Source organism: Lycium ferocissimum, chromosome 4, assembly GCF_029784015.1.
Source record: "Lycium ferocissimum isolate CSIRO_LF1 chromosome 4, AGI_CSIRO_Lferr_CH_V1, whole genome shotgun sequence".
NCBI classification, from domain to species: domain Eukaryota; kingdom Viridiplantae; phylum Streptophyta; class Magnoliopsida; order Solanales; family Solanaceae; genus Lycium; species Lycium ferocissimum.
This window is the reverse complement of record NC_081345.1, coordinates 50249726-50262895: the sequence shown is the minus strand read 5'-3', so window position 1 is coordinate 50262895 and position 13170 is coordinate 50249726. Positions and strand designations below refer to the sequence as shown.

At 31.8% G+C, this 13170-nt stretch overlaps 2 protein-coding genes across 2 annotated transcripts; both read left to right on the top strand.

Annotated features, from left to right (window-relative positions):
• Window positions 1-640: 640 nt before the first annotated feature.
• LOC132054829 (cytochrome P450 72A397-like) lies at window positions 641-8367 on the top strand. The gene is made up of 2 exons (XM_059446800.1): window positions 641-1061; window positions 7571-8367. Exons 1-2 carry the CDS (start codon window positions 788-790, stop codon window positions 7849-7851), a joined length of 555 nt encoding a protein of 184 aa, XP_059302783.1. The 5' UTR covers window positions 641-787; the 3' UTR covers window positions 7852-8367.
• A 522-nt stretch (window positions 8368-8889) lies between these two features.
• On the top strand, window positions 8890-11623 carry LOC132053661 (uncharacterized). Its single transcript, XM_059445773.1, has 2 exons — window positions 8890-8912; window positions 10320-11623. The coding sequence occupies exon 2, from the start codon at window positions 10355-10357 to the stop codon at window positions 11621-11623; it is 1269 nt and encodes a 422-aa protein (XP_059301756.1). The 5' UTR covers window positions 8890-8912; window positions 10320-10354.
• Window positions 11624-13170: the final 1547 nt, after the last annotated feature.

The following is a 13170-nucleotide window of genomic DNA, read 5'->3' as shown; positions in this document are numbered from 1 at the left end:
GCAGTGTGACAATGCTAAATGTGTGTTATGTGACCAGCAGGAGGTGGAAGATGCTACACACTTATTTGCTGAGTGTACATGGGCAAAATCAGTACGGCATGAGCTAATGCAGTGGATGGGAGTACAAATACAACAACAAGAGACAGCAATGGCATTGAGTCTGATCAAGCAGAGACAGTGGTGCAACATGAAGAAGCAAGTGGTAGGCTTCCTTCAGCTAATGAGCAGTTAATCTCTATTTTTTTTCTTTTTTCTGAGGCATGTATTCTAGACACTCTGCTTGTAGAGTAGTCAAGGGTCCATGTGCTCTTTGGTTGTAGTACTCAAAACGTTTTGTTGGTGGTAATAAGATTTCACAGTGTATTACCAATTAAAAGGAAAGAATTTAATCTTACTCAATTTCAAATTCCAAAATATTAGGAGTTTGTACATTGGTCAAATAAGAACTTAGTCTTATTTAATTATAAAAATAATTAAATAATAATATGAGAATATAGTAAATGACAACTTTGTTATTGTGTGAAATTAATTTTTAAATATAAAAAAAGTCAATCAACATTTCTAGAGCCCTCGTTTTTTAATATAGTATAGATTAAAAAAAATCATTTAATAAGTCCAAAAAAAAGCTTATCACCAGCTTATAATTGTTTAGTCAAATACCCTCCTCTAATATCCTTAGCATCATCTATAAATTGTGCCCACTACTCTCTCATATCCTTAGCATCATCCTTTCTTACGCAGCTCTCTATAGTACAATTTAATTTGTACTTCTTATAGTGAAGATAGAATGAAGCATAATCCAATGGTAATGACCATAGGTTTGGTACTTATTTTAACATGGGCTGCATGGTGGATTTTGCAGTATATTTGGTTGAGGCCAAAGAAGATGGAAAAATGGCTGAGAAAACAAGGTTTCAAGGGTAACAATTACAGGCTATGGCATGGAGATTTGAAAGATATGAACAAGATGAACACTGATGCATTCTCCAAACCTATCAGTCTCACTGACGATATCTTGCCTCGTGTGGTGCCATTTCATCACCATATCATACAGGAATATGGTAAACTTTTAAATTCCTTTATCCTCGGATTTATCAAATTTACAACTTTCTCCGTTCACTTTTACTTGTCCACTATACTAAAACTAGATATCCAGTTTTACTTATTCAGTCTGAAAAATTAAGAGATAATATCATTTTATACCTATTCTACCCTTATTATTTAGTAGTATTCCCTCTATTTCAATTTATGTGAATCAACTATTTGGGGAGTCTATGAGGTGGTTCTTTGACCATGTTTTCCTTACATTTTTTCTAAATTATTTGAATTATAAATTGCTATGACCTATAGTACTACTTTTTATGTAGTTTCTAAAAATATATATTTTATTTTTACAAATTTGAAAAACCTACGTCAAAATTTATGGTCAAAGCTTTACCGTCGTACTCCAAAAAGATTTACATAAATTAAAATAGAGGGAGTACTAATTATTTTCAATTCATTTCTCAATGACTGAGATGACTTCTAATAAGTAAGGGGTGATATAGTAAAATTATTATTTCATGTATTGCTTCTTAAAGGGTGTGCCAAGTCTCTCTAACATGGATAAGTAAAGATAAACTGAGGGAGTATGTCTTTATTTTTTAACGTTATTACACCCTTCGTTTCATTTAATATGACACTTTCCTTTTTAATATGTTGAAAAAAAAAATGACACTATTCTATAGCCAAAACATTAGATTGTTGGGATTCGAAATAATAGGGTGTCAGCGAAAGTTAAACAATTGTAAATCTTGAGCGATATAAGTTAGAACCAAAGAGAAATATTATACTATTAATAAATTTAATATAATTTGGTCAATTCTGTACATATGAGAAAACTAATATAAAAGAACCAAAGAGAAATATACTATTAATAAATTTAATATAGTTTGACCAATCGACCTACATATGAGAAACTAACATAAAAGAAATATAGCAATCATAGAGAGAAAAATCTCCCTCTAAATTAAATAAGACTCTTTTAGTGACTACTAGAAGCAGATCCAGAATATGAAATTTATGGTCTCAAGTTAAATATTTTATACAATAATAATTGAGTTAATAATCAATTATTTATAAATATTTAGTCGGATTTGGATAAAAGCTAGTGAATTCCTGTGAATCCATAGCTTCTACATTAGATTCGTCGCCCCTGGTGACAACATTATGGATATTATTGTGGTATTGTGTGAGAAAGAAAAATAGAAGTACAAAATTTCTCCTTTAAGAAAAGGATAGATGTGGAAGAGTTAAGAAAACATTTTTGAAATAAAATACAATTATATATGGTAAAATCAAAATAAGGCAGCTAGGAAATTGAGGACAAATTCTAACAATGATTACATCCTAATTTTAGTAAGATGTTTTTAAAGTTATAAATGTTATGACATATCTATAGAAATGTCATGGACTTGTGGCAAGTACAAAATTTTAAACTTAACCTTTTGTATGTAATAAACAAAATCTATTTTCTTAATCAACTTGATCAAACACCGCCCAAATGAACGGTGGATATCATCTATTTTTTTTTTTCAAATCTCTCATTTCTTTTAATTGGGGATAGAGGAAGGGAAAAATAAGAGAGGGGATTATAAGTTGAGAATCAAATCCTCACCAACAAAATGAAAGTTTAAATACCCAATCAACTGAGCTATTAATTAAAGTTCCCCAAATATCTCGTCTTTATCTTGGTGGATGAGAGTGACCTTTGCATTCCAAGAAGTAACAAGTGAAGGTAATCGTTTGTGTGTGTAAGACAAAAGTAAAGGATGTTTGTTAAATTACGAAAGTTCGCTAGTCCTCACATTCATAAAATTGCAATTTCTCCCTATCATGCATGTCACAATCAATCTCCTCTCTCTCCCTCTGTTTTTTTTTTTTTGCTTTCTTATCTTATACTCCTTCCGTCCTAAAAAGATTATCCTCTTTTGACTTATCACAAAATTTAAGAAATAAAGGAAGACTTTTGAAATATGTGTTTCAAAACGAGCCTTAGATATTTGTGTGATATTCATCTCATAAAGTTAAATTGTTTACTAAATATAGAAAGTGTGTGTGAACAATCTTTTGGGATTTAAAAAGGAAAGGAGGAAGATTTTTTTTTTTGGACACAGAGGAGTAGCTTGTTTGGTCAAAGCTTATTTTTCTCCAAAAGTGTTTTTTTCTTTCAATAAGTGGTTAGTTAAAATTAAAAAAAAAAAAAAAAGTAAGATCTTTGGCCAAGTTTTTGGGAGAAAATAAGTGTTTGGAAGTAACAGAAGCTGTTTTTTTAGAAGTAAAAAAAAAAGTAGCTTTTGTCCAAAAGCACTTTTGAGAAAAATACACTTAAAAATACTTTTTAAAAACTTGGTCAAACGCTAATTGGTGCTCAAAAGCGTTTTTTACATTAATTGGCCAAACATAAATTGTTTTTTGCCAAAAATAATTTTTTGAAAAACACTTTTCGAAATAAATTAATTTTAAAAGCTTAGCCAAATAAGCTATTAATCTTTAATTTGGTTTGTTGATAAATAAACAGATACATATCTAGAAAGGGGTGTGCATATTGCAAAGTGGACACTTACTAAAATCGGAACTCAACAAACAGAATGAGAGACACATGATCTCGTGTCAAATTCTTTAAAATAACCCAAAAAAAAGGTATGAACCAAAACACCAATTCCTCTAAAAAAAAGAAAAAGTCTTTTAACGCATGAAAATGATGCGTTAAAGGACTTAACGGAGACGGACCCGTTAAGTCCTTTAACGCATGATTTTCATGCGTTAAAGGATGTCTTTTTTTTCTTTCTTTCAATTTCTTTCTTTCTTTCTTTTCTTTCTTTCTTCCTTTCTTTCACACTTTTTTACATACTTTAAGATTAATCATTTTAAAGTCCAAAACTTGAATATTTTATATAGAACCCTATTTATTTTTGTGCGATTAATAAGGCGGGCTCAACACATCAAGGATACACAAAACTTCGGATTGTCGTTTTAGTGGTTGAAAAGTGCTTTCAAGTTCATTTTTGTTTGAAGACTTGTTGTCATTAGCTTTAAGTTATTTATGTTTTAGGGTCTCGTGTTATTTTTATATTAATGCGTAACTTTATTTTGACAATTTCACAAATAAATAAATTAACAATAAATAAAAAATTAACAAATTAATAATCCATAATCAATTAACAAAATATTAATTCATAATCAATTATTTCTGTGTAATTTTTTTTTTTCCGTTATACCCTTCAACACCCAACTAGTTGGAGTCCGCAACTTAAATAACTTTAAAAGTGGGTTTGGGTACCAAAATAATTCATTAACGAATAACGAACAATAAGCTAAATCCCAAATAACGAATAATAAACTAAATCTCGAATAACGAACGATAAACTAAATCCTGAATAACAAACGATAAGCTAAATCCTTAGTTTTGGATTGAACATCATTAACAGAATTTCCGAAAAGGATTAGTTAGTTAACATAATTTTTTGACGAAGGATTAGTTAGTTAATATAAAATGTTGTTCGTTATTACTTTAACTACATGAGTTAAGTAAATTATAATCAACAATACAATATCATGGATTATTCAAAATAACTAATTAAATCCTCCATAACTTATCCTAGTTAAGTAAGTTCTAATTAGAGAATTTTTTTTTGTTAATTTCAAGAATAATGAATAATTTAGTATTTACAAATACGACACCTCCATGGATCTCCGTTAATTATTTGTTAATTATGTCATTGTTAATATATTTATTTCTGAAATTTCTTTTCCCATGTTAATTACTTGTTTATCCCATGTTAATCGTTAAATAAATTAGTTCGTTTTTTCACTAATAATATCTTCTCAACGCTCCCGCCGACACTTTGATCCCTAATGGATGAAATAAAAAAAAAGTCAAAAGCCAAAGGCTTTACCACCAAGCCAAGTTGGTTAAAGTAACAATGTAGACACTTTTTATTATTTTGTATGTTCCCTAATGCTATCTAACTTGTTTTCTTAAATTGAATTTGGAACCTTGAAATTGACATTGAAAACATCATTATCAAGGGATTATGGAATTGAAATATATTTTTCGCCATTAGATTTAAAAAAGAAATAAATGAAAATTGCGCACGAATTTGGGGGAAAATTGAAATTGAATGGGATAACGGATGTTTTTGGAGAATTTGGGGCGGGCGAACAGCCTTGCGGCAGTTCAGACGCATAGATCTCAAAAAAATACCCAAAATCAAAAAACAAAATCGCATCAAATGGACATCCGAGCGCAAAGTTATGACCATTTAAAATTTCACTAACTTACAAATAAATTAGTGCGCAAAAGGTTTTTTAATGGGTTATTTTGGTACCCAAATCCACTTTTTGGGTTATTTAAGTTGCGGACTCCAATTAGTTGGGGGTTGAAGGGTATAACGCAAAAAAAAAAAATTACACATAAATAATTGATCATGAATTGATATTTTGTTAATTGATTATAAAAATAATGTTATAATCACTAAAAATAAAGTTACGCATTAATATAAAAATAACACGAAACCCTAAAACATAAATAACTTAAAGCTAATGACAACAAGTCTTCAAACAAAAATGAACTTGATCAAACACTGTTCAACCACTATAATGATAATCAGAAGTTTTGTGTATCTCTTGATGTGTTGAGCTTTTAATATTAATCACACAAAAATAAATAGGGTTCTATATAAAATATTCAAGTTTTGGAGTCTCAAACATGATTAATCTATGGGTAAAGTATGTAAAAAGTGTGAAAGAAAGGAAGAAAGAAAGAAAGAAAGAAATAAAAAAACAAAAAAAAGACCATCCTTTGTGCATGAAAATCATGCGTTAAAGGACTTTGTCAAATTACAAAGTCCTTTAACGCATGATTTTAAATTGGCAAAAATATTTTGTACCTTTTTTTTTTCTCCTCTCTCTCTTCATACTCTTTTTTTTTGGGTTATTTTAGTTCCGGACTCCATGATCTCATTACCAGTTACAAGACAAAATAAAAAAGTGTAGTGGTCCTGCATGATTGCAAAAAGCCAAAAGCGGTTATTACAGCTGCATGCTTCTAGACCTCTCACTATTCAACAAAAATTGTTTGTGTTTATCGTGTTATTTCTCGTAAGGGGTAGGGCTGGGCATAAAATACCGAAAACCGAATTACCGAACTGAACCGGCTATTTCGATATTTTGGTATTCGGTAATTCGGTATTCGGTTCGGTATTCGATACTAAAATATAAAATTTAATATTTCGGTTTCGGTATTCGGTATTTACAATTATAGATGTTTGGTAATTCGGGAAATACCGAATACCGAAATTAATACCAATACGTGTACTATTTTAAAGGAGTAAAGGGCCCAAACATTTCGAAGTCAGTTTTGTCCAAAACATTTCAAGTCCAAGAAAACATTTAAAAATCCATTCGTTTCACAATCTTTTCATCAATCTGCTAATTCTTTATAAACTGCATAATATCTTGTCATTTCATTTCACTTCTACAATACCTTCTATGGGTCAAATATTTATCATTGATCAAATTGTTTCAGCCTTAAATCAATTTGATGTCCAATCTTTGGGAAAGAAAGCTAGAAATAATGTTGAAGCTATTGTTGGTTTATGGACATTGAAGCCTTAAATCAATTTGATGTCCAATCTTCACTTCGCAGTCTTATTTAAGCGGATCTTATTTGGTTGCCAATGCGCTTTCTTTGCAAAAAAATGGTATTACCGAATCTCATTACCAGAAATTTGATTTACCGATTCCCGAAAAAGTAACCGGTCCTGCAAAAGTTCGATATTTGGTATATACTTTCAATTACCGAATACCGAATTCTAGACCCGAACTTTAAAAATACCGAACCGAATGTGAACGCCAGTTGGGTTATTTCTCGTAAGGGGTGTGCATTATTCGAATTAAACAAACTTTTTTATTTTTATTTCATGATATTATAGCTGTTTTGTCTTAATCTAAGAGTTCTAATTTAAATTGAATAAAATGACACGTTAAGTTATTTAGAAATTGCGCATACTATGCCCATGTTAAGTTGGTGAGAAATTCACTGCAATTTAATCAAATTGCTTCAAAATGCGACTTCACAAGTTGTTGTATTATTACCATTAGAAACTAAAAATGGACCAATAAATATCCTTAAAGTATGCATTTAGGCCCAAATATACCCTTATTAGTCTTTCAGTAATTAGCATCCTCAGTAAAATAATTTTTACAGCATCAGTTTATATTTACGTTTTGTAACTTGTAACATGTAATACATCTTTGTTTTAAGATTTCAAAACTCTCATCTTAAGAATGCTTATCTGTATATATTATTTGGACGACATGACAGTGTAAAAAAAATATTTACTTTGATTGTATGTAAAACTTAAACTCTTTAACTTAATGATGTAAATTTTTTAAACACGACCGTGAACAGAACTTAAACTCTAAAACAAAAGGTAATGTTGGCGTAATTATGAGTCCTATCGAGGGGATAATTAAATCATAATTTATTGATTGATTGTATCATTAATCATTTCTTTTTGTTTTACAGGAAAAAAATCATTCATATGGCATGGTCCAACACCAAGGGTACACATAATGGAGCCGGAATTGATAAGGGAAATCTTGTTCAAATACAACACCTTCCGTAAACCTATGTCACAACCCTTGGTAAGTCTACTTGTTAGAGGGGTTGTGTTTTACGAAGGTGAAAAGTGGGCAAAGCATCGAAGAATTCTCAATCCTGCATTCAAATTGGACAACTTGAAGGTAACACTTCCAACTCCAAATAAATTACGCATACATTCTCTTTTCTTTAGGGATAAGGCATAGAAACATACCTAAATTATAATAAAATTTCTAACTACTTTACTTATTATTATTAATATTAATTTTATATTATTTATCCCCTTCACTAATTATCTGACAAAAAAAAAAAAAAAAACTTAAAACACGACATGTGCAAACACACCTTATTCATTTTTGCATCTCAAACTACAATACATCTCGCACCATAACTCTTTGGGATAGTATATCAGATCTTCAACTATTTTCCCCCCTCTAAGTAGCTTCAATGTTGCTGAATTTTCCTTAAACTCCCTCAAATGTACTTCTTGCACATTAAAAAAACAAGTTCTTTCTTTGAAGACCCTGTCTTTTAGTCTTGGATAAGCGCGTGTTTGCACTTGCTACGTTTAACTTATTTCTTATCAAATAATTAACGAAGGGGTAAATAATACGAAAAAAATAAGTTGGAAGGGGGGTTAAGTGTGTAAACAATAATTTCATCACAGTTTAGGTGTGTATCTATGATTTTTTTTGAAGTAACTAAATTGGACTATTATATATCACAATCAGGGGCGGATCTACGTATATCCCAGGGTGTTCATCCGAACCCCCTCAGTCGAAAAATTACACTGTTTATATAAGGTCAAATTTTTATTTTATGTGTATATATTTAATACTGAACCCCCTCAATACAAATGAAAGGCGCAACTCAGTGGCGCAGGGGATTCAGAGTTGCACGATGCACGTGGGTTCGAACCCCAGCAGCCCCGCTTGCAATATTTTCTGAACATTTTATTTCAGCTGTTTCATTAAACAAAACGACGTAGTTTAGTAACATTATATTTACTTAAAATAAATGGACAAAACGACGTAGTTTTGTAGGGGACAAGTCTAATTGGATTCAAATCCCTAAATAAGTCAAATACTAAACAAACCAAAGGTTTTCTTTCTTTTCTCAATTCTCATCCGTCACTGTCACCTTTCTTTCTTTTTTTTTTTTTTTTTTTGCTCGGTTTGTTTCTTGATTTAGCCATTGCTTTGTCATTTCGACATCATCCTCTCCTTAACGTCGGTCATCTCTCTGGTCTCCGTTCATGGCTTCTTCGGTAAGTTCTTAGTTCCCTCGTTTCTCCATTTTTTTTATCTTTTCTAAAATTCTATATATTTGCTTTATTGCTTACCCTCTTCATAGTTCATACCCCACTTGTGAGAATTAAATACTGGGTATGTTGTTGTTGTTGTTGTAATTTTGTATATTTGCTATAAATTTTAGCTTGATTGCTTCAAATTTGCCCGGAATGACTGAGAATTGATCAGTTGCAAAATTTTCTCTCTTGCTTTTTAGATTATACCCATGAAATTTTTTTGTATTTGGAGATATGATAGTTGAAAATGTCATTCTACTAATCAGTTAATCATTTTGGGAAATATTATAATGACTCAGTTTAGTTTCATGTATAATTAATTAGTGTACTGCGTAGAGATTTAGATTTCTTGCTGTGTTTAAATTACTTATTTTAGGAAGAACAATTTATTCTTGGAAGAAGGAACTAAATGAGTAAAATTGTCTACGAATTAACCGTTTATTTCTTTTAAGTTCTAACAAAATTCTTATTTTTACGATTGATCTCAACAACGTTCGATGAAGAACTATTTTACGAAAGTACCGAAATCAAGTGTAGCTTCTTCTAGTCAACCTAACCGGAAGCAAATGCTAACCATTCGAAGTACCATTACCTTCTTCTCAAGAATTTGATTTGAGTACTTTAAATTATGATCCGGTGAAAGAACCCCAATCTTGGACTATCATCCAAATCATCGTGATGTTATTAGAAGAGCATACCTTATTAATGGTCCTTTTCAACCTCGGTTGCTTGGCATGAGTATCCTCAAACGCATATTTCGGATCAATGCGCCGTTTTAATTCTGAATGGTTTGATGATGTATATCATGATTGGTTGGAATATAGTGTTAGTAAAGATGCAGTCTATTGTTTGTATTGTTATCTATTTAAAGGCTACAACACCAATTAAGGTGGGGGTGAAATATTTTCAACTGTTGGGTTTAAGAGTTGACAGAAAAAGAAGAATATTGGAAAACATATTGGTCTACCGAACAGCCCACATAACCAGTCAAAAAAGAAACGTCAAGATTTATTGCGAGTACAACAGTCTATTCATTTTGCACTTGAGATGCAATTTAGTCAATTTAAACATGCTTATTTGGTCCGCTTAAGTGCTTCCGTTGATGTAGTAAGACTTCTTATAACTCGAGGATTGGCATTTCGAGGTCATGATGAATCTAAATCATCACTTAGTAGGGTAATTTTCTTCAAATTCTCTCATGGTATGCGAAAAAGTGTGATAATATTCGTGATTATGTACTGTAACATGCTCCTCAAAATGATCAAATGACTTCTCCAATGATTCAAAAAGATATTGTGAGTGCTTGAAAGATAGAAACAATTAAAGCTATTCTTGTGGAATTAAATGGTGACTGCTTTTCTTTACTAGTTGATGAGCCTTTTGATGTGTCACGCAAGGAGCAAATGGCTATTATCTTACGATATATTGATAGAAATGGATTTGTGATGGAGCGGCTTCTTGACATTGTTCATGTTCAAGATACTAGTGCTTTATCTCTAAAGAGGGCAATTGTTAATTTACTTGCTCAACATTCCTTAAGTCTATCATATGTGCGTGGACAATGTTACGATGGGGCAAGCAATATGCAAGGTGAGATCAATGGCCTTAAAATGTTGATTAGGCAAGAAAGTAGATCAGCCCATTCCATTCATTGTTTTGCTCATCAACTTCAACTAACTCTTGTTGCGGTCTCGAAAAAATGTATTGAAGTGGGAAAACTTGTAGTGTTGGTTTCAAATATTTTGAATGTATTGGGATCTTCTTTTAAGCGTATGGATGAATTTCGAGATTCTCAAAAAGAAAGAATTCAAGAGGCATTAGATTTGGGTGAGCTTACAACCGGTAGTGGCTTGAATCAAGAACTTGGTCTTTCAAGAGCTTGTGATACGCGTTGGGGATCTCATTTTAAATCTTTCAACAATTTTATTCTTATGTTTGGCTCTATTCTTAATGTTCTTGAATCACTTGTTCTTGATGCACGATTATTGGATGAAAGAGCCAAGGCAATGGGATATCTTGAAGCTTGTCGAACATATGAGGTTGCGTTCATGTTGCATTTGATGAGTGATGTTTTAGCAATCACAAATGAGCTTAATAAATGCTTACCAAAAAAGGAGCAAGATTTGGCAAATGCCATGTTACTTGTTGAAGTAGCAAAAATAAGGTTGCAAGCATATAGGGATGAAGAATGGGATTCTCTTATTGCTAGGGTGTCTTTGTTTTGTATCAAGCATGAAATTTTGGTACCTAACTTTGAGAAGCCATATGTTAGCTCTTTAAGATCACGAAGGAGACTTGGTGACAATAAAGTCTCTCATCATTATCGTGTTGAGGTATTTTGCAATATTATTGATTGGCAACTTCAAGAACTTAAAGATCGTTTTGGTGAAGCGACAGTAATCGATTTGCTTCATGGAATTTCTTGTTTGAATCCAATTGACTTGTTTTCAAGTTTTGATATCAGGAAAATAATGAAAATGGCTAAATTATATCCTGATGACTTTAATGAATTCAATATGGGTTCTCTTGAGAATCAACTTGCAAGTTACATTATTGATGTTTGTGATGTTGATGAAAGGTTCTCCAATCTAAAAGGGCTTTGTGATCTTTCGAAAAAATTAGTTCGAGACAAAGAAGCATTCAAATTATCCTCTTGTATTCCGCTTGCGTGAAACTTGCTTTGCTTACGGTTGCCAATCGCATCCATTGAAAGAGCTTTTTCGGAATGAAGTTTATCAAGAATGACTTGCGGAGTCAAATGAGTGATGATTTTTTTAGCGGTTGTTTGGTGCCTTATCTAGAAAAAGATGTATTTGATAATGTTTCTAATGATGCTATTATTAAGACATCTCAAGATATGAAACCTCGTAGAGTACAATTGTAAAACTCCACGGTTCTTGCTTGTGTAGTCTAACTTAGTTTCTTTATTTTTGCTTCAAAAGCTCCCAAGCTTTTACTTTTGTAATATGGCATCTTCAAGTTGCCTTTGTTAATGGAAACTTCTTACTTTATTAGCTTTTGCTTAGTTTATTACCTATATTGTGGCATTTTATTGTGATATTTTTCTTATCATGGCGGAGGTGCCTTCACCCAACTTCGAGGTTTATGTACGCCTCAAAGCGGCCTTTGACAACACTATTCTAGCTTCGAGCATGATTTTTAGTATTGTACGTGCAAGAGTGATGCTTGATTTATTATATAGGAATTAGTTCCTATGTGTAGTTACTCGCTTTGATTTCTAACAATTTGCTACATTGATGACATTGTCTCGGATATAGAAGCTCTTCCAAACCATTTACGGAGGAAGTATGCCTTCTTTGCGTGATTTAGATAAAAGTCTCATAAGGTATTACTTATATTCCAAATTTTATATGTTATTGGACTATTAAGGTTCTCTCATGCAAGTTAGTTGCTTTTTGACTTTCCATTGCTATGTGCTTCGTTAAGTATACTTTATGTATTCAAGTTATTCCTAATCCGACCCGCTCATTTGCCAACACAAGCGTGCTTATTTTATTTTTTGAACACCCTGAATGGAAATCCTGCCTCCGCCACTGATCACAATGTTAATAACCACATGATGTACAGCACATGCTACGTGCCATTTATGAGAGGCTGCAGCGAGTATTATAGAAAAACTAGAGAAAGTGGTAACGAGAGAATGAGGAGGTGGAAGTTGATATATTGCCCTCGGGAAATTTATCTGCTGATGTAATATCTCGAACAACATTTGGAAGTTGCTATGAAGAAGGTAAAGGATCTTTCAACTCAGATGAACAAAGCTAGGACTTACATTTAGCATTTTGCACAAATTACATACTTGGATGGAGGTAAGTCTTTAATTTGTTGTAATTACTTACATACCTAGCATTTTATTTTAGGCAGAATACCTAAAAAAACTCTTAAATTTAAACGCGTTTTATTCAAATTCTTTTATATTATACATCTGGTCCTAATTACTCCGTTTGTACTTTTTTTTTTTTAAAATAATCATTACCCCCCTCAAACAATAACTGGTCTAATTACCCTCTGTACTTGGCTTTCTATAGTCTAAGTCCAAGTGATTCAAATGACGTTTGGCGCGTGTGAGTATAAAATAACAGCCATGTCATATTAGTCTAATGTGCAAAAAAATCTAATATACCATTTTCTTTTATATTTAGTCATTCCAACGGCTATTTCCTATCTCTTTCCATATATCTTTTCTATGCCTCCATTA

Excerpts from the sequence above, each read along its gene's own strand:
- LOC132054829 (XM_059446800.1), top strand. The coding sequence starts at position 788 with ATGAAGCATAATCCAATGGTAATGACCATAGGTTTGGTACTTATTTTA. Across the intron at positions 1,062-7,570 it reads CCATATCATACAGGAATATG|GAAAAAAATCATTCATATGG; the intron begins GTAAACTTTTAA and ends TTTGTTTTACAG.
- LOC132053661 (XM_059445773.1), top strand. The coding sequence starts at position 10,355 with ATGGCTATTATCTTACGATATATTGATAGAAATGGATTTGTGATGGAG.